Source organism: Myotis davidii, unplaced genomic scaffold (assembly GCF_000327345.1).
Source record: "Myotis davidii unplaced genomic scaffold, ASM32734v1 scaffold704, whole genome shotgun sequence".
NCBI classification, from domain to species: Eukaryota; Metazoa; Chordata; class Mammalia; order Chiroptera; family Vespertilionidae; genus Myotis; species Myotis davidii.
The window spans coordinates 505,264-528,489 of record NW_006296284.1 but is presented as its reverse complement, the minus strand read 5'-3'; the positions used below and the strand labels follow the sequence as shown (position 1 = coordinate 528,489).

Here is a 23,226-nt window from a genome sequence, read left to right as displayed (position 1 = left end):
CCCTTGGATGATTAGTGTCTTTGAGCATGTTTTCATATGCCTCTTGGCCTTCTGTATGCCCAAAAAGTGTCTATTTAGGTCCTTTGCCCATTTTTTCATTGGATTGTTTATCTTCCTTTTGTTAAGTTGTATGCATTCCCTTTAAATTTTGGAGATTAAAGCCCTTATCTGAATTAACATTGGCAAATATGTTCTCCCATGCAGTGGGCACTCTTGTTGTTTGTTGATGGTTTCTTTTGCTGAGCAGAAGCTTTTTATTTTGATGTAGACCCATTTGTTTATTTTCTCCCTAGCTTCCACAGTCCTAGGAGCTGTATCGGTAAAGATAATGCTATGACACATGTCTGATATTATGCTGCCTATGTATTCTTTTAAGATTTTTATGGTTTCCCATCCTATGTTTAAGTCCTTTATCCATTTTGTGTTTATGTATGGTGTAAGTTGGTGGTCTAGTCCAACCTCAGAGGAAAGGCAGGGGAGGGAGGAGGGTAAGAGATCAACTAAAGGACTTGTATGCATGTATATAAGCATAACCCATGGACACAGACAGTAGGGGGTGAGAGCATATGCTGAGGGGTAGCAAAGGCCGGGAAGAGGTCAATGGTGGGAAAAGGAGACATATGTAATATTTTCAACAAGAACAAATTTAAATAATAAAAATAAAAAATAAATTCATGGGTTACCCCTATTTCTACTGTTTAAATCTCACACATATAATTGTATGTAAGCCCATGGATACGCACCATGCATATGTAAGTCAACTAAAAATGAGGTAAATGTAAAACCAAATCTCATACATACATCTCTTCAACAATACTATGGTGTCATAGATGTTTATTTTAAGATGGTAAACAAATTTGTATAACAGGAAAAATAAAATATTTTATTTTATTAGGTAAGGAATAAACCAGCAAAACATATATATTTATAGGCCATTCAACTAATATCTTCCAATTGTAAATAATCACATTTTCTACTGCTATAAATAATCATATTATTTACTATAGATGAGACCAAATTTACAAATATTAGATAAACAAGGGTACAATTTCCCTTATAGTAGTGAAACTGTGGAAATAAATTACTTTTACAAGACAAACAGTTTCTAATAAAAATAAGAGTTCAATGTTTTTGAATCCCTAGAATTTTTAAAGAATAAAAGTTTTAATGGTTTACTTTTTAACAAAGAAATTAAGGTGGATATAATTATTTTTGTGGCTAAGAAAATGTGTTGCATATAATGTTAATTAATCTTTTCATATTTTAAGGCTAGTTTGAGAAACATCATTAATGACAAATATTTTCCCAGAGTATAATAGAGGAAGGGAAAGGGAGAGAGATAGAAAGATCAATGATGCGATTCATTGATCTGCTGCCTCCTGCCACACCCCACGATGGGAATCAAACCTGCAACCTGGTCAGATGCTCTAATAAGGAATTAAACCATGACGACCTGATTCATAGGTCGACACTTAACCACTGAGCCATGCTGGCCAAGCAAGAGTATAATTCTTATATTTTAAAATAATTTAAGTATTTAAACAAGTCTTCACTTTTTTTTGCTATAGTCTATATAAAGATATCTAGAGTCATCCTCTTAAAGTTTATTACAATGTAAAATATTTACTTTAATTGTTAGTTCCCAAGTCTGATAATACACACACACACACACACACACACCAGTGTTTTGCCCAGCTGGTGTGGCTCAGTGGTTGAGCATTGATCTATGAACCAGGAGGTCATGATTTGATTCCTGATCAGGGCACATGCCCGGGTTGTGTTGTGGGCTCAATCCCCAGTGAGGAGCTTGCAGGAGGCAGCCAATCAATGGTTCCCTCTCATCATTGATGTTTCTATCTCTCTTTTCCTTTACCTTCCTCTCTGAAATTAATAAGAACTATCTCAGTGTTTTTCTATTAATCTCAAAAAGTATTATAACCTTACAGAAATAACATTTTAAAATGTTATTATATACTTTTAATGAGTGTTCACACTACCACTACTGTAGCCTGATGATTAACAATTACCCAATGACCAAAAAAGAAACAGTCAACAAAAATTTCAAAAATAGAAGAAATTCACTTAAATTTAGTCATGTTTTCTCAATACAATCATATATACTCATAAACCTAATCCTCTATTATTTGCTCTACTTATATATCAAGCATTTGAAAAAGATGTTTCACTAATTTATCATTGAGACTCAAAAACACTTTCATTTTCTCATACTCTGTTATCATCTTACCTATGGATGGATTTTCTGTGGATTAGCATTAGACTAGAGGAAGCTGCAAGAAGGGCAATGCATAAGAAAAGTTTGGGATTTCCTTTCAATTTACCAATTGTACCAAACTACCAGTATGATTTGATCATCTTCAGTAGTTTATAATTTTGCCTTCTCTAAATGTAAGTGTATCCCCAGGGTATCTCCTTGCCCATTCTCTTCTCTGCTTTAGCAATCTCATAAATGCCAATGGTTTTAACTATCACCATTATGCTGAAAATTCCTAAACTCTATTCCTAGCAATTACTTTTCTCTTGATATTTAGATTCCTATGAGTTTCCTTCACATTTACACCACTAACTCAATATTTCCTGGACCAAACTCACCATTTTCTGCCCATTAAAAGCCAAAGCTTCCTGTTAAAGTTTAATCCTGTCAATGGAACCACCCCATCACCTAAGCATCTTTGATTCTTCCCTCATGCTCACCTCTTGCATCCAATTAGCAGCCAGGCACTGCAATTTCAGTCTCCGTGCATTTCTCATATCACCCCTCTTCTTTCCATCCCTATTGCTATCTCCCAGGTTCAGGCACTCATTACCTTCTGCCCTACAGTAAGAACCTAACTGATCTCTCCACTTTCAAGTCCCTTTCTACCCTAAAATTTTCCACAAAATCCTCACAGGTTCTAACTGCAATTCTGATCAGGAGCTTCCAAAGAATCCCAACCACAGACAAAATTATGTACAAAGTCTCCCCCTGACATTTAAGACTACCTACAAAATACTTACAACCTCTCTTTCAAACTTTCTGGCTCACTACTTTTTTCCTCATGTTCTTAGTGTTGGGTAAACTAGACTATCCGTTGTCTGATGAAAATGTCTTAATTTTCTCCAGCTATAATGGTTTTCACACATGATTTCAATTATGGAGCATCCTCTTTCTTCCAGTACCTCCCATCTGTGCTTGCAAATGATCCTAGGGATTTCTTCAAGACTTAGTTAAGGTATCACATTATCCTCCCCTCTTCCCGATCCCCATCCCACACTAAGAATGCCTTCCCTCCTTCTTTAAAGTACTACAGCACTTGCCTGACACCACAGTTCACCAAATCAGAGTCAAGTTAATACTGGTTTGGCTATTCTTTCTGTCACCAGCAGTAGGCTATAATTCCTGGAGGAAAGACAGCCTTATAAAGCATTCCGTGTATATTAAAGCTACAACAAATATGTGAATCAAATTGAGTCATTTTCTTTCCTAAACATTTATACTAAATGTTCACTTACTTAAGCTATGAAGCCATGAATGTGCTTAAAATATAAAGCTAGGATTTTAGAACATTTCTTTGTCTCTTCCCCAAACTACATTTAATCAGAAACATTAATGAATAAATCAATTCACTGAAAAAATTTTATGAATTGTCCACTATATATCTCTGGTATGATTATTACAAAACAGAAAGCCAAAAAAAGTGTGTAAATGGTTGTAGGTAACACTTACCAGGCCTTAACAGCTAAATGCATAATTATATTTAATATATTTATATGTGATAATAAAACTATATATATGCTTCTATTACACCACTGATGAGATAGGAAATATATCTAAAATGTAAGTCCTTGGTCTTGGTTAAAACAGTTAATATGTGGTAAAGCTGTGAATGAACTCAAACCCTGCTGACCCCAAAGTTCATATAGTAACTGCAATTCCACACTACTACCCTCTAAGTAGCAGTAAAAGCAAAATGGTAAAGATTTACAGATATATCTATTAACAAAAAACTTGCTACTTAAGAAGTAATAATTGGGGGAAAACACCATCAATTTAATTAACTATATATACAAAAGAAAGATAGAGTGTCTGACAAAATTTCTGTACTGTATGTAGACCTATATGAAAAATGCAAAATCAAAAACCCAGATATAAGCCTATCTATGAAAGCATGATGTTCTATACACAATACCTGCTTTCCCCCTCCTTTTCATCTTAATTTGGGGTTAAGGCTTCTATAAATATAATGGAAGTTTCCCCTCAGTACTAGATAAACTTCAGATCTCTTTTACTACCACATATCTTTTGATTTGAAGGGAAACAGAAGAAAAAGAAAAAGACTTTCTAATGATTAGCTAACTTACTCTGAAAAGTTTCTGTCACTGGGAGTGTAAAATCTGCTCCTTTGGAGCATATATACAATTATCAGCATGTGGCAGATATTAATGAAACAACCGACAATACACTCCTAATTAAATCCAGGAAATGAAATGTTTTTTTTTGGATTAAATGTCAAAGTTTAGCATTTATTTTCCATTATTCATATCCTCTGTGAAAAGAAAAATGTAATGATGAGAAATACACTAATTTCCATACGTATTTTGAAAAGCTATTTCATACTTCTCAGATGGAAAGGGAAAATAAATTGTAATTTATGCCAATAAAAATAAAAGACTTTGTCACATTTTCCTTTAAATACTTTCAGGCCAAACTCACTAACACATTATTTTCAATTGGATACATCATTCCGGTATTGATTACTTTTAGGAAAGAAACAAGACCCTAAAGAAATGCTTTTAAATAATGTTTAGGGCTGCAAAGTTTGTTTTGTTTTTTTTTAACCTCAATACTTTACTTCCCTAGATACCTATGGCCCTTCTTCTCACATGAAAATGTAAGGACCTATGTATGCAAGACAATTTTAGGAGTGATGTGCAAATAATGCATTTTGCATATCAATTACACCTGACATTTTGTCTGAACTGGCAATCTCTGAAAGACACAAATAAATGTGAACAGGGGCTTTTATCCGAAATACTATTATATTGTCATATAAACCAAGAAGCTAACAAGGACTTTGAAGGCCACATTTTATTATTCTCTTGCAGTAATAGTTATATCAAAAAAGCTGAGCTTGTAAAACGGAAGGTTTTCAATTGCCATAGCAACATTAATCTCTGTTCTTCTGTTACAAGTTCTTTCATCTCCTTACCTCTCTCCATGAGTTCCTAGACTTCACCTATACACTTCAGACTGTAATATATTACAAAATTAGAACCAGCTTTTCCAAAAATTTGGTAGTAAGGGGAGTAAGAACATGAGAACATGCCAGAAGTTCAACTCATCAAAGTCAATATAAATGGCACTAAAAACATATTAAGAGTAACAAGTCTCAAATTTTCTAATAATCATGTTACACTGAATGAAATTAAGAAAGCCAGAGGTAGCAAAGATAAATTATTTACCTCATCATGCACACACACGTCTCAGGCCACTCTAATTCAGAATCAGAGGGAGATTAAAAATTGTTCTGTCAGGCATAGGCCTAGGGATGGGTGAAAGTGGAAGAAAATCAATCCAATTCAACCTATATCGAATTTTTAGCTGAGCTGAAGGGGACCCAGGTGGTATACCACATTCCACCCAGCAAAGATAATACCATTTGCCAATGATCTAGAAGGAAGGGGCCATGGCTTGTCTAGTAAATTAACAGAACTTCCTTGGGGCTGAAGGGTAAAACATGTATGGGATGTGATTTGAAGAGAAAACTGTATTGCCTACTAATCTTGTTTACTGTAAGTATATGTGTGGCTTATAGGCCTCAAAGCATCCTGTAGTTCTCTCTCCCTGTTCTTCATTTATTCCAGTGTCCAAAATTATCTAATCACATTGGTGAGTTCACAGGGTAAAAAACAAAACAAAACAAATGGCTCCATTCCCAAATCATTGTGTTACCAGTAATCCGACAAATGAGCTTTCATCACCCCTTCCCTGCTTCTATCAGTTTATTATAACACCTTCATGTACAATTAGGTGAGCATTCTGCAGCTACTGCAGCTTTCATTTCCTAGTCTCTTAACCAATGAGAACATTACCATTTCCTTAAGATAAAGCATTTTTATAGCACTGCTTTACATTGTCTTCAAGGGATACTGCTATTTTAATAATTAGTTTTAATTAGGCAAGAGTTATATAAGTTAAGATTCATTTTTGAGGCACTCTCAAAAGACACATTAAGATTATTTTTGTTATTATTTTATTAAACTATATGCTATGTTATGTTGTTAATGAGTGCAAATATGAGATTACTCTCCAGCTGCCTTCCAAATTTTGACATGGAACATTCTACTAAGAACTAAATGAATATCAAATATATTGAGGCCAGCAGATCAACTGTCTTTAACTTTGTTCAATTTCTCTCCTTGCTAAATGTATATGTTGCAAATGCAAATACTATATGATAAGAATCTTTTCAGCTGTTTCATGGGAACACAGGAGAGCTCATAATCAGATCTAATCTTGGCAGCACTACAGCCCTGCTAGGTATTACTGGGAAGCAGAAAGGATTGAATGAAAATCCTAGCAGATGCTCTTTTGTTGCAGAAGAGCTTATCACAGCTAAGCCAAAATAAAATGGGTAACAAAGAATAGCACTAACTTTTTTTTCTCTTTGATGAGAATAACTTATGCCTAACAAATAACACTTTTAATTATCTTTTTTTTCAGATTTGTATATTGCATTTACATTATAGGTTCTTAAATTTGGGCCAGAAATTTGAGCTTCTGTTCAAAGGAATACATTGGAGAACTCATGTGTATATTTTTCTATAACAGCACCATCATTCCTTAGCAATATTTTCTGTCTCCTCTTACCTTCCATAGCTGAGTAAGTGGCAATCTCTCAAGCCAGAAACTTGGTTGCCCTCTTTGGATTTTTCCTCTACATTATTCACACATCCAATGAATATAAAATTGTTGACATTTGGTCCTCATTAGCACTAATGTCACTCACTACTTGAGTCAGGACCACCATCATTTTAAAACTCTAAATCAACAGAATAAATTCCCCATCTCCAGTCTTTAAGCCTCAAATGCAGGCAGTGGTTCACTTCCTCTAAGATTTACTTAATTATTCCCTTGCTGCCATCACTAAAATTCTAAACTCCTCATGATGTTATTTCCTGCCATGCTGATCAAGTGCTTGATTACTTCCCCGACCATTCGGGGCTAATGTCCAGACATTATCCTTCGGACTTCTATGCTCCAATCATACTGAACTAGGCATTTGTGCTACTGTTTCCTCTGTCTATAATAATAGTATGTTTCTTCTACCTGTGTGTTTGGCTGACTACTACTTGTCTGTCAGGCCACAGCCTCGATACCACTTTATATTTAGGAGCACTTTCTCTAAGACTGGTACATGCTCGCCCCATGGTATTCTATACTTTCCCCTGAAAGAGGTGTTTCTGCTATTGCCTCTTTGCTACACAAACACCGCTGTGTGGGTGAAGGTCATGAAATGGCCAGTGGCATGAATAATTAGGTCAGGGATACTGACCTAACCCAAGGGGATTACATTCCCATCTTGGAAATGTAAACTAAAGGGTAAGAAGACAGTGCCAGTTGGCGGTTGGTACTAAGAGGAGTGTGTACAATGTGGTGTGACAGTCACAACGCTAAGGAGCAAAGGAAGCTGAGGGAAAGTTAGAGAAACAAAGAAGAATCAGGCCCAATTGGGGCGTGCTTTCCTGATATTATTTACTGATATCCAAGATCCAGTCCTCAAGAGTCTAGATTCCCATAAGAAATATGTATTCTGAAAACACAGTTCCCACACTTAGCACTCCTCCCTAGACACACACACACACACACACACACACACACACACACACACAAGCTTCTATTAACTACTTTTAAAAACAAGTCTCTTGCCTCCTTGGGTACAGGGGAGAGGTATCCTTTAGCAAGCATTTGCCACATGGTGCTCTTTTCCTGTTTCCCAAAACCCACTGAGAGATCAAAATTATGACTTGGATTCTCCATCTTTGTTTTCCTGGTACATAGTGTAGTTCCCAGCATACATTTGCATTCAACCCGTTATTAAAAATAATAATAATTAATGAGGGCAAAAATTAAATGGAGTTTTCTCCTTGCTTATAATTATAAAAGCATTCCCATCTACAAAAAAAAAACCAAAATGGAGGGAAAAGGGGGAAATTATAGAGTTTTATTTGATTCTCAATAAACTGACAATACAGGAGCCCCTTGGAAAAGCATTTTGGCTCTTGCAAAAGATAGAGTCTATGACTTGTCAGGATTGAAATGCTTTAGCTGTATTCTGAAGGAACACTTGTATGTCAAACTCGCGGCCCAAGGGCCACATGCAGCCCACAACAAATATTTTTGCGGATCAGGCAATATAACGGTATGTAAGAAATGTTTTAATAAAAATTCTGTAACTTAATTTTACAATATCCTGTTATACATAATTATTAATAACAAACTACAAGGTTCGCTAACAAATGATTACTATAACCGTGTTGCATTCATTTCCTTTACGCGCCTTACGCGCAGGCGCACCATGTCTCTCCCCTAATACTAGCAGCGAATATCTTAGCAGCTAATTGCCACGTCACTAGCACTTTGTATTCAGCATGTCTCTATCGAAATAAACCGACATTTCTATGAAATTGAAGCTTTTGTTTGTTTTGCGGCCCACATACACTTACACCTTGTTTATCTGGCCACTGTTAGCCTTCGAGTTTGACATGCTTGCTGCACGCTCTATGTGCCTAGCAGGTGGGTTATTTGTAGATCATCTCAATGAACTTTATATGCAACTTATGAAAATCACAATTAAAGCATAGGAAGTGCTGATAAAAAAAAAACACAGTAACATTCTTTTGGCTTCAAGGAAAAGTCTTGATATCTAGTCATTAACTGGGCAATCTGCCCTCAGACTTCCTTCTGCTTTAATATGCTAAAGAGAAACATGTCTTCTGTGAACAATGCTTTTCTTAAATCCCTTATGCTTTGCTGCTCTACTGTGAAGTCCTAATTCCTCTGAATCTAAACATCATTAACTCTCAAAAACTATTAGCTATCTGGAGTCAAATGAATGAAAAGGGGAAAAAACAGAGTAGTTTAATTTCAAGCCAATGAAAGGGTCTTTATGTGTTTTATTTTTTGTTGAGTTGTTAAGGCTGTTTTAATTGGGTTTCTTACTCGCTTGTTTGGCTATCTGTAGAACAAACAGGGGTTAACAATATTTAAAGTAAAATCAATTTCATTTTTCAATCAGATTGTATTAATCTGTCTTTATTACTTATATTTATTAATGAGTTTTCTGTAACTTTAAGTATCTTGTTTTTATAACAGACTTGTTTTTGTTTTAAAGGTGTGGAGGGGTGGAGTTTACTGACATTTTCTTGTTTGCATTCTTTCTTGTTTTATTTTTCAATTTGAGGAGCTGAAGGTAATATGGTATCTTTTATTTCAATTTCACTTTTAATACCTGTCCAAATACCCTAGCTCTATGTGCTATTGTTACCATCATAACTAGCTAGTTTATTAATATTAATAGAAAAAAATAAAAGGGAAGGCCAGACATTATAAGCATGAAGCTGCAACTTTATACTCCAGTATAAAGAAACCACCAGTACATTTCCCACAGATACTGGGAAAGGGATCAAGCAAAGGGGTAAATGGGCGCATATACAGTAAAGTTGGGGTGCCATAGGGAAGACACTTGCCTGTCAGTCTAGCTTGTGGAACCATGGATTGCCTAGAGGGGTGGAGCCACTGCAAGGACGTGAAATCCTGAAGGATTCATTTGTTAAGCATCTAATTAAATTTCTCCCCCAAAAAGAAAATTTCTCTGTCTTGTGCCTCTTGTTTCTCTTGCATTGCTCCTGCTTCCTTGCACTTGGCTTCTTCAGTGGCCTGCGATAGCCTGCATGTGGCCCTAGAAGCCACATGGCCATGACACCACACTCAATGGACTGGAGCTTGGAGCACAAGCTAAGCTAGTCAGATGCTGGACTAGACTGTGTTTTAATGTGGAGTGAAGACCCTGGGCAGTGGCTTCAATCCTAGCTCTGCTGAAGATGAAATGGGGCTCTTTCCATGGTGAGATGGAGGGAGAGGGGACCTTGGAATGGAGCCCCCTTAATTTCATATCAATAAAGCTTTTCATGATACCTATCCTCCCTTGGGGCCCAGAAATTCTTGTTCCCATGACACCCCAAGATGCTTACTTCCAGCAGCAACAGGTGGGGACAACAGGAGGGCACCCCATAGATAACAGGATCTTCTGTATTAGGAAAGATTATGGCCCTGAAACATTTGCTTGTTCTTCCTTGTTCTTTCTATGGAGCACTCAGAGATGACCTTCAGTTGCCCTGTGTCTCACTGATAAAATTAGTTTTGCAGAAAAGCAACTTCCCAAAAGTATTGTCTCATCATAACAGATTAACACAATTCTGTTGGCTCCTTTTAAATCACATTTACCACAGTATCCATTTATGAGATCACATGAGGGCTGCCTTGGACCATCCTTTCCATTTCTATCCAAAACAGAATATAATGTTTCTATTTTTAAACTGATATAAAAACATAATTCATAACCCATTACTACACTGCAACCTCCCACATACTGGCAAAAAGCAAAATCTCATAATATAGAAAAACCTCATTAAGCTTTAAAAGTTAGGGAATGTTTAAATTCAGCCAACTCTTTACAAAAAGTTCTATGGGGAAAACTATTGTAAATGACTAATATTCTAAATTTTTTCATAAGACATAATCCCCAGTAGGTAGGGGTGTGTGGGGGGTGTATGTGTGTGCACACACACACGTGCATGTGTGTTTGTATTTATGTTCACTGCTGATTTAAATATTCATATCATCTACTCAAAAATTAAACTTCATTTCTGGATTTCTATTTCATTAGTATTAGAAATTGTGAGAATGCATCTGCATTGGAGTAAATTAATTAATTTTATATTATTTTATAGTATAAATCAGAAGTCAAAATCATGGTGAAAACTTTCTGGGAGGAATATAACACCCAATTTCTGCAAAACAAAAAGCAAAAATGAAAAAAAAAGTTCGTAAAGAATGCTTATTGTGCATTTTCCTTGAATTTTTAGAACACAGAGTCAATTTTACAGGCTTCTGTGGAAGTTCATGTTCTCACCCACCACTGCCCCTTCCCCAATCATCACCACCAAGGAAGAAATGCTAATCTGAATAGAAAGATTCTCCGACATCAGCTGACTGACGTGACTGAGAGTGGACAGTCACTGTGAGTGCCATGTCTCCCATATACTTACTCTTCCTATGTGGCTGCAGTAATTGAGGAGTTAGGTTTAACTCTTCCAGGTCTGTTAAATCTCAAATGGATTCATGATGCATCCCCCTTATTCCCTGAACTGAAATAAAGTATTCCAACTTTTTTTTTTATCAGAGAATTATCTAATGGGGTTTAGAAGCTCCACTGTTATAGTAATATTTCATGTTCCTGTGCCAATATTTCTTGTATGTATATCCCCTTATAGTAATTAGGAGAGGTGACTGTGTTTTGGGACAAGACTTGATATTTATGGTTCAACAAGCCAAATGATTCCTAGTCTTTTTCATGTTGTGGAACATAAAGAAAATTATAAGTATTTATAATACTTAATAGGTTTATAATTGTGAGTAAGCAAAACAGAGTTTATTTTGTGTTATTATTTGTTAATTATCATTTTCCATATGAACAACTTTAAACAATTTTTGCCCACCATATATTTATATAGTAGTATATTATATTCCCTAGGGGAATTTAGAGGGAAAATAGTGCCTGTATGGAATTTAATGAGAAAAAAGAAAAGTTACATTGCCTTAATATATATATATAAAGATAAAATAAAATACACAGTATTAGGAAAAAGTAGTATTGGATTTTGTGCAAATATCATGTAACATTCACCATGGAGCTTCATGGGCTGTATGGCTCCCATTCTACTTCTCAGCTGCAGAGACAACGTTATAAACAAAGGAATTTCCCACGCTTTCATAAGAAAATTAGCTTCTGCCTGTAGCCATCGCTTTTCTATCCCCTTTCATGCTTTCAAATGTCTATACACAATTCCTAACCAAGATGTTTTCATCCTAATCTCAAAATTTTGGTAGTTTCTATTGATGAGAATGTGTTTTTCAAAAATGATTGGGTGTGTTAAAACTTGTATTTTACAACCACTCAAATTCTGTAAGAGTTGAAATTCTCACTCAAAGTAATTTTAAATTTCCTGTGTTCCGCAAAGACAGTTCAAAATTTAAGGTCAACATTGTGAGATAATAATGAGGCTCTAATGTAGAATAAGCATGCATTGTTAAACAGCTGGCTTGGATACAACTCAGAGCAAATATCAGCCACAGATATATGAAAAGCCACCTGTAAGCCTGCCTGGGGCTGCGCTTCCAGGAGCCGCTGCCCAGCCACCCCCAGCCCTCTGCCCACCGCCCACCGCGGGCCGCACCTTGGGCTGGGATCTGAGCTCCTTGGGCACCTGGACCACGAACTCCTCTGGCAGCTCCACGGGGCCCTGGTCCGCGATGAGCTGTGGCGCGCTCTGCAGTTGGCGGCTGGAGGAGATGTCTGGGTGGGAGAGCGCCTCCTGGGTTGCGCTCAGCATGTCGCAGTGGAGCAGCGAGGGCTGGATGTCTCTCAATGTGCTTGCCACCTGCGGGCACCATCAGACTCCACTCAGCTCAGGGCCGCCTCAGAGGAGCCTGCTACAGGCTATTCCCAAGGCTGCTGTCAGCTGCAGGCCATTAGGCCCCACACACCAGCCACCCCAGGCCCCATTAAGACAACCCTGACCTGGGGAGATCCTATCTCCTAGGCTCTAGTGTGATGATGACTCTATAGTGCTGTCCAAATTAAACACTACCTTAAGTCAGCCAAACACCTCACCCTAATCCCTAATGAGGATTAGAAAATTAGACATAATTATTGAAAACTGAGAAAGCTACTTGAAAAATGTAAATACTGTCTATATTTTTATAGATTCACAGCATTCTGATGCCAATTATGGGTAGTAATATCTATTAAGTGTAAAAAAAAAACTGGTTACTGAACTAAATATTTTCACACAAAAAGCTTCTTAAGGTAACGAATGAAAAAAGTTTCAGAGGTGGTTTTTTATTAGTTTAGTTTTGTTTATTGTATTGTTATACTTACATGGATTGTTTTATATTTATTTATTTTTCAGGTCATTAAACATTTTTTTGAAAGATACTGTATTAAGATCCGTGATGGATATTAAGGTGAAAAGGATATACACACATTTTTGCCATTTACATACACAGTGATTTTACTGACAAATGTACATATTACATCAATGAGTAAATATGAAAGACCAAGACAATAATGAAAAAAATAAAATTTCACACATATGATTTTTTTAATAATTCACAAAACAGTCATACATCATATGCTATGAAAAAGAGATATTTAAGTACAGGATTTTTTTCTGGTGAATTGGCACATAAAATATACATTTCTCTAAACTAATTGCAACTAGTGTAATAAATAGGCATTATAATAAAAATGTCCCTGCCAAAATAAGAAAAAGGCTTTACAAGAATAAAGATTTTGCTTTACACAAGTATTTTTAACATACTGGAGTATGCAAATTTAAAACACGTGAATAATGCTACATGACTATCATTCAATAGTCAGGATAGAAACTAAGAAATTCAATAATGCAAGAGAATTTTATAATCTTTCTAACACTGGAAGTTTATACAGTGAGGCTGTAATTTATTGATATATAAAATATTTGAAATTTAAGAATGAAAACACATTTTCTTTCAAATCACAAGAAATATTACAACCCTATTGAAAACAACAACAAAAAATAATATAAAGAAATCTGTCAAACCATCCATTGATAATGAAAAAGTTTAGATTACAACTAAGAAAACAACATGTTTACTTAAGCTCATTACAATGTATGAGTAACAGGCAAAAGATAGTGTAAATGCTATTTTGATCGTTTGTGTGAATGAAAAAAGTGTCAAAGAAGGAAAGAAATTTAAGGCCAAAAAAAGTTGTGAAAGTCAAAATATCTAAGTAAGTGCCTCCTTTAAAGTTTAAATCCAGTGATGTCTCTTTTAACTTATGAAATATCCCTCTCCTTGTTGCCTGAAATGACAATGTGAGCAATTTTTAATTATTTTTTACACAGATATATATAGGCATGCTTTCCCTAACATCTTTATAACTACTCTATGGAAGAAATTTAGCAAAAGATTATAATGCTGTATTAGCCTATAAGCTTCAGATATAAAAACGTTTAAAGATTTCACCCACAGCCAAGTTAACAAATAAGGACATGTGGAGTGAGGAAGTATTGTGCTCCATTCATTCATTCAACAAATATTTACAGAGTTCCCATGATGTGCCAGCTCCTTTTCTGGGTACTGGAGATTTTGGTAAACAAAACAGACCACATATCTACTTTAATGAATCATCCATTCTTTTGAGAGAGATTATACAAATGGATAGATAATTTTTAAAGGGGACATCTGTAACACGTTCAACAATAAAGATACATTCTAAAAAATAATTTTTAAAAATACCATATAGGAGATGAGAAATTTACAGAAAGTTTAAATAGGGTAACATGTAAGGGTGTAAGGGGGAGAGATCAACCAAAGGACTTGTGTGCATGCATATAAGCCTAACCAATGGACCCAGACACCAGCGGGGTGAGGGCATGAGTGTGGGGGGGGGGTGCGAGGGCAATGGGGCCATAAGGGCACATATATGATGCCTTAATCAATAAAGAAAATAAATATAGGTAGATAGATAGATAGATAAATAAATAGATAAATAGTTTTTAAAAAAGCTACTCTGTTTATGTTTTTATGGAAGATTTGTCTATGGGAGTAAAATTTAAACTGAGATCTCAAGTTGCTAGTCATAAGAAGCAGGAGTAAAGAGCACTCCTGGCTGCTGCAAAGCCCTCAGGCTGGAGCCACCTTGATGAGTTCAAGAAATAGCACAACACAAATATCGCATGACCTCACTTATATGTGGAATCTAATAAACACAATGAAATTGACCAACAAAATAAGACCAGAATCATGAAGTCATGGAACAGACTGGAGTTGGGAGTTCAAGAAGAGACAAACCAAAGAACTTATATACTTATATGCATAGCTCATGGGCATGAGCAATAGGGTAGTGAAGACCTGGTAGAGTGGGAAGGGGCTGGAAGAGAGGGTAAAATGGGGTAAAATGGGATATATCTGTAATAACTATCAATAATTATATATATAAAAGAAATAGCACAATGGCCAATGAAGCTGTTATGTGTAGTAGACTGGGAGAAGAATGGTAAGATGAGATCGGAGAGGTTAGCAATAAGTAGATCATGAATTTTGTAAAAGAGGGCAAATAGTTTAGTTTTGGGGCAATCAAGCATCTGTTTGGGAAGGAAGAATAAGGTACAATAGTGGGGCGGAGGGATGGGAATAGTGATCTCTACGGAATTATAGATCAATTATTTCGAGAAACGTTAATTTCTAGAGTCCGCATAGAATAACAATTGATTAAAAATGCATGTAGAGTAGAATTACCTGAAAAAAATAACAGTATCTGTATTTAATAAAAGAATCTTAACTTAAACAAGAAATAAGAACATGCTCAAACTAGAACAAGAAAGCAAGGCCTACAGACTTAGAAACAGTAGATATGGATCAAAGAATAAAATTATTTTATGGTGCCGAAACCAGTTTGGCTCAGTGGATAGAGCATAGGCCTGTGGACTGAAAGGTCCCAGGTTCGATTCCGGTCAAGGGCATGTACCTGGGTTGCGGGCACATCCCCAGTGGGAGGTGTGCAGGAGGCAGCTGATCGATGCTTCTCTCTCATCGATGTTTCTAACTCTCTATCTCTCTCCCTTCCTCTCTGTAAAAAATCAATAAAATATATTAAAAAAATTATTTTATGGAGTAAGTTTGAGGAATACAAAATACCAGGAAGTGAAGTAGAATTTGACTCCTGTGTTAAAGGAAATTAGACTCTGATGTGTTCTATGAAGCTGGAATATATGGTGTCTATACACTTCTTTAAATTCAACATCTCTATGAAAGGAATCCAGAGTACCTGTCAGTGAGAGCAACAATGGAGGGTTGTTACACTGTCCATATGGAAAAGAGCTATTAGAACAGGCCAAAATCTTAACATTTGACATAAAAAATTATTGTATCTGTTAAACTTACAGTACTGTATAATTTTGGGGAAAATATTTGAGTTATAAATATAAATGTAATTTTTCTTCCTTAAGCTATTATAAAAATATGTCTTCAAGATAAACACAATTTTGAGACTGGTATTCCATTAGGACCATGGAATCTTAAGTCTGGAAGGAATCATTCAACTAACATGCTACATAGTAATCCTCAGATCATCCCTGCTAAAAATCTCTGAAATTTCACACGAAAAGTCCATGATCACTCTCTGTTCTTGAAACACCCAATTTCATTTGAAGCAGCAAGTTCCTCATGTCAAGAAAAGTGATATCAACCCCCTGGCATTCTCTACTCACTTATCTAAATGCTACACAAATGGGCTATGCAAAACAGATCAAGCTACTCCTAGAAGGCACTTGTCTTCAGATATTTGAAGCTAGCCTTTACATCATAAATGTCCCATTTTTTATCTAGATGCATAAGGGAAAAGGTTTCTTTAAGTTAAAAAATACCTCAGAATGTTATAGCATTAACTATAATTTCAAGGCATCCTCCCCCTTATACTACTCTTCTATCTCCATTTGAGACCACAATCTCAAACTCCATCATGTGTAAGTCTAAGGTGTCTCAAGTATTTGCTGCTGGGATAGGAAATACTAATAAGGCCAACACATCTTGTTCTTTCTAATCTTTTCCAAAGAGAGAAAAACTTCATTCTTATCTCCTTTAAAAACTGTAACACTAACAACAAATTTCCTGAAAAATAATTAAATTGATCCCATTTACATGAAATGGGAATAAATTAAAGAAGGATCAAGATGCCTACTCTGAAAATTACAAGACACTGATAAGAGAAATCGAGGAAGATACAAGTACATTGTGTTCACAGATTGGAAGATTTTATATTGTTAAAATTTCAATACAACCAAGAGCTATCTATAGATTCAGTGCAAAAGATTCCAATGGTGTTTTTATAGAAATAGAAAAAAATACTCCTAAAATTTTATTATTCATTGAATAACTAAAGAAATACTGAGAAAGAACAAAGCAGGAAGAGTCACACTTCCTGAGTTCAGCTATACAATAAAGCTATAGTATGGTTTTGGCAAAAAAAAAAAATCCTGACAAATATAGCAATGAAACAGAATCAAGAGCCAGGAATATATGACTAATATTTGACAAGGAGCCAAGAATACTAAATGGAGAAAAGATGGTCTCTTTCATAAATCGTGCTGTGATAATTGGATATTCATATCTAAAAGAATGAAACTTAACACCAATCACAAAAATTAATTCAAAATACATTAAAGACTTAAATGTAAGACGTGAATCCATGAAACTCCTAGAACAAAACATGGGAATAAAGCTCTTTGACATGTGTTTTTGTAATACTTTTTTGGTTATGAGATCTAAAGTGTGAGCTACAAAATCAACAATAAACACGTGGAACTACGTAAAACCAAAAAGCTTCTGCACAGCATAAGAAATGATGAAGAAAGTGAAAAGACATCCTGCAGAATGGGAACACATTATTTCCAAACCATATATCTGATAAAGGATTAGTATCCAGAATGTCTAAAGAAATCATACGACTCAATAGCAAAAAACAAAGAAACAAACAAAAACTCACAATTGGAAATCACCTCCTGCTTGTAACAATGGCTATCATAAAAAGACAAGAGATGACAAATGCTAGTATAGATGTGAAGAAAAGGGAATCCTTGTACACTGCTAGTGGGAACGCAAACTGGTGTAGCCACTGTGGAAAGTATGGATGATTTTCAAAAAAATAAAAATAGAACTTTCATATATCCAGCTATTCTCCTTCTGGAAATATATCCAGAGGGAAAAAAGAAGCCATTAACTTTTAAAGACATATGTACCCCATGTTCATAGCAGCATTACTTATAATAGCCAAGACAAATAAAACCTAAGTATCAACCATTGGATAAATTGATAAAGAATTTGTATTGTGTATATACAATATCGTTCAACCATTAAAAAAATGAGGAAACCCTACCATTTGCACTAACATGGATTGACCTTGAAAGCACCACGCTAAGTGAATAAAGTCAGACTGAGAAAAACAAATACTGTGTGATCTCACCTGTGGAAACCAAACCAAAACAAAACAAAACACCACGTAGATAAAGAGAGCACCCTTGTGATGACCAGAGGTGGGGAGAGGAGGAACTGAAGAAAGGCAATAAAAACATAAAAACATCCAATTATCAGATAAATAACTAGCAGGGAGTAATGTATAACATGGTGAATCCTGGTAACACTGCTGTATGATGTAAAGGAAATTTGTTAAAAGAATAAATCCTAAAGTTCTCATCACAAAGAAAAAGTGTTTTTTTCTACTTTCTTTCCATTTTATTTTATCTGTATGAGAAAATTATTATTAGCTGAACCTATGTGGTAATCATTTCAAACATACGTAAATCAAACTATCATGCTGCATGCCTTAAACAAATACAATGATATGTCAATTATTTCTCAACAAAACTGTAAAAAATTACATATCTAATTAAGACTTCATTTTTATTTAAAAAAACGATTCGCTATTTTTTTTTTTAATTTCAATTGTGCCCTAGCCAGTTCAGCTCAGTGGTTGAAACATCGGCTTCGGATCCTGTTAGATTTCAGTCAAGGGCACATACCTTGATGGGGTTAACATGGGAGGCAACCAATTGATGTGTCTCTCTCACATTGATGTGTCGCTCTCACATCGATGTTTCTCTCTCTCTCACCATCCCTTCCACTCTGCCCAAAATCAATGGGAAAAATATCCTCCAGTGAGGTTAAACAAAAAAAAAATGTGAATTGCTTTAATCAAATAATATTTAATATTCATTACAAGTAATATGAGTTATTGTCATAATCAAACTGTCTACATAATTACTTCAGATAGTTTTACTATTTAAACACTTTGATTCTGCTTTACTCAGTGGCAAGTATGCAATATGTAATTAATATTTCATAACCTGCTGAAATGATCAAACTATTTAGCCCATGTTTATGTATAGGCTCCAACATCAAAGAGTATCATAGAATCAAAGTTCCTGGATATTGGTTATGGGAAAATATGAGGCAGGAAGAAAAGGAAAACTAAAAAGCATATAAAAGGCAAAGTATTTCTGATGGTAGTACCAGAGTTTTCATCTTATCCGTGGAACTAATAATTGAAATAAGTATCAAAAATATCAGATTTCAATGTATATACCTTCAGAGTTGAATATTATTTATAAATATTAATTTTAAAATAGTAAATGAGTATTGTTTCTAACCAATTTCAACCATTTCTGTTTTATTGTTCCTTAGTTGAGGCACTATGTAATTCAGTCAACTATTTAGCTTCTTCCTCCAAACATCTATTGCTCATTATATTGAGCTTGGAATCTAGGCAAAACAATGCTCTGCATTGTAAGGTGATAGGAATAGCAAAAACAACATATCAACTGAGTTAACAGAATTACAAATGATATCACTTTCGTATATTAATAATATTTCTCACAAGCGTATTTTAGGATAATATTTTACCATATCATGTGGAGTTATTTTGTTTTTTTATGTTGGTTTTTTTCGGGGGGTTAATCCTCACCATAGGACATGTTTCCATTGGTTTTCAGAGAGAGTAGAAGGGAGGGGGAGAGACAGAGAGAGAGAAACATGGATGTGAGAGAGACATCAATTGGTTGAGACCCTTCAGTCCACAGACTGACACTCCAGTGAGCCAAACCAGCTAGGGTTCTTGTGGAGTTTAAAATGTACTAAAATTACAACTATGATTTTAACTTACATATTCAATTTTGCTTTTCATTATTATCTTCTTAGATACAATATCTATCCTCCTATAAATTCTTGGGTAATCCTTTGTCCAAGTTATCGTTCTTGCTCAGAAACCCTTTTTCCTACTGCTCAGGCTTTCCCATAATTTTCCCAAGCTATTCACTATATTCAGCTCCAAATTTGATACTATTTCCCTTCATTTCTATACTACAGTTCAAAATTCTAATAATTTAAAATCTTATTTTTTTATTTCTTAAGGTTAAGCAAACAAAAATTGCTTTCTTTCTGAAATAAAAATTTATAAATTTTGCTTGTTTTATTTTATGATATTCTAGCTAGTTCATACATTACAATGTACATTCCTACACTGTTTTGGTTGGTTTATTTCTAATTTAAGTCATAGGTCCACAAAATAAGGCAAACTCTCAGTAGGTTATTAAAACAACTTTAAAAAAAGTTTTCATAAGATGGTTAGGAGAGTCTGAGTTTCTTTTCTAACAACTATTTTAAATGTCATTTCATCATTAGATTGATGGCTCTGAGTCTATTTCCATCCTAAAATTACAGGTACTACAGGGACTACTATCTATGACTCACTGGATTATTATATGTATTCATTGAGCTATTGTGTGCAAAACTGTTCAGCTAAGAGCAGAGTGCTAGTAAATTTAGAAATTATACTGAAATAACAAATGGCTGATTGATAGGGAATGTCTAACCCAACCTCTGTGCTTATTTTCAACTTTTCTTGTAAGTAACGGTACTTTTTCCAATTGAGCTTCCCTATGCATACCTGAAAGGCTCTACTTTTCCCCCAGCACCTTCCTTTTGGCCATATAAAAATATTATATCTTTCCTGATTTTTCCCTAAGGCATAATTGTTTTTTACAATATATATACTGAGTGGCCAGATTATTATGACCACCCCATCAGTACAATGAAGTGAATTAGTTATGCAAATAATAATAATAATAAAACCTTGAGAGTATTTGCTTAGGAAGTTTTCAATATTCCGTATTTTTGGAAGTGTCAATGAAGTACTGATGGGGAGGTCATAATAATCTGGCCACTTAGTGTGTGTGTGTGTGTGTGTGTGTGTGTGTGTGGTTTTCATAACCTGCTGAATACACACACACACACACACACACATACACATATATATATTTTAGAGAGAGAAGGGAGAGGGATAGAGTGAGAGAAACATCAATGAGAAACCATCAATTGGCTTCCTCCTACATGCCCCTTACTGGGGATTGAGCCCATAATCCAATTCGTTGAACCTGGACTGGAAATGGAACAGTTCACCTTTAGGTTCCTGGATTGATGCTCAACCACTGAGAAACATAGGCTGGGCTGCATAATTCCTTTATAGGCTGGGGAGTAATCTCTAACAAAAGTCAAAAAAAGTTCCAATTTAAGTACATGATTTAAGGATGCCACCAGGTACAAATTACAGCATGGAAGTTCTAACATGAAAAATTTGTTTCAATCCTGGGCCTCATAAGAAATGGCTCAGCAGTGATTAAATGTCCACCTGTGTATGATGATGCATCTTTCATAGTATTCCCATGAAAGTATTATATTATTCAATTTAACTCAATAGACTCATTCACTAGAGTTGTTTTATAAAGTGTTGGTATACCCTATGTGGATTATCAATTCTCCCTTCAAAGTAGGTTCCTCACTCTTCTTCTATACATCATAGCTTTTTATAGTGAAATAAAACATATTTTGGCTCAACTTTCAGTCAACAGAAGACTGAACAATCAAATAATAAAAGTTGTATAAGATAGTCTGAGAATAGTGAAGATTCCAACACATAGTTATGAGTAAAGTTATAGGGAACATTAATTCCTAGTGTTAAAAATAAAAGAAACAACACTGAAAGATTAGTTTTAACTGTGGTTCAAGTATGAATCTTCTTTGTCCTAAAAATAGAGGGAAAAACTGTGGCTTTCTAGTTTTAACAATTGCCTAGATTGTAATATTGTGATATAAATATCTCAAACATTTGTTAAAATGAGAAAGCGGAGAATAAACTTTCTGTTATGTGATATAAATTTATAAAATTATAATCAGCTTCTCATAAACATTATTTTCTTCAAATCACACAAAATACATTTTACATATATTATTTATCAAAGAGAGGCAAATAATAGTTTTTCTTTTCTAACTAAAAATGCCTCCCTATATGTAAATATATTGCAAAAGGATTTAAATTCAAGGTAACAAAAATAAAATTCTGAAATATATTATTTGGAGAATACTGACTTTCTCTTCTTTTCCTCTACCCCCTTTTTTAAGAATATAAATTCTTAATAAATGAACTCAGTAATGTAGCAGGATACAAGATTAACGCCAAGAAATCTATAGCATTTTTATACACCAATAGTGAACTTACAGAAAGAGAGATTAAAAAAACAATCCCATTTACCAACACACCAAAAACATTAAGATACCAAGGAATAAACTTAACTAAGTAGGTAAAAGACTTATCCTCCGAAAACTACAGGACACTGAAAAAAGAAATAGAGGAAGACATAAACAGATGGAAGAACATACCGTGTTCATGGATTGGTAGAATCAACATCATTAAAATGTCCATACTACCCAAAGCAATCTACAGATTCAATGCACTCCCCATTAAAATGCCAATGGCATATTTCACAGACCTAGAACGAACTCTCCAAAAATTCATCTGGAATAAAAAAAAAAGACCCTGAATAGCTGCAGGAATACTGAGGAAGAAGAACAAAGTAGGAGGGATCTCAATACCAGATATCAAGCTGTATTACAAAGCCACTGTTCTCAAAACTGCCTGCTACTAGCACAGAAACAGACATATAGACCAATGGAAGAGAATAGAGAACGCAAAAATCAACCCAAACCACTATGCTCAATCAATATTTGACAAAGGAGGCAAGAACATACAATGGAGTCAAGACAATCTCTTCAATAAATGGTGCTGGGAAACTTGGACAGATACATGCAAAACAAAGAAACTAGACCACCAACTTACACCACACACAAAAATAAACTCAAAATGGATAAAGGACTTAAACCTAAGATAGGAAACCATAAAAATATTAGAAGTATCCACAGGCAGCAAAATAACAGACATATGTCCTAGCAATATCTTTATTGATACAGCTCCGAGGGCAATGTAAAGTAAGGAAAAAGTAAAACAATGGCAC

General features: G+C 35.0%; 1 protein-coding gene across 1 annotated transcript in view; it reads right to left on the bottom strand.

The window, feature by feature from the left end:
- The window catches only part of LOC102757166 (adhesion G protein-coupled receptor L3-like), a 361,454-nt gene that overhangs the window by 54,034 nt on the left and 284,194 nt on the right, over positions 1-23,226 (bottom strand). The window contains exon 4 of the mRNA XM_006771320.2: positions 12,517-12,720. Coding sequence (XP_006771383.1) covers positions 12,517-12,720 — 204 coding nt within the window. The remainder of the gene's footprint in view (positions 1-12,516; positions 12,721-23,226) is intronic.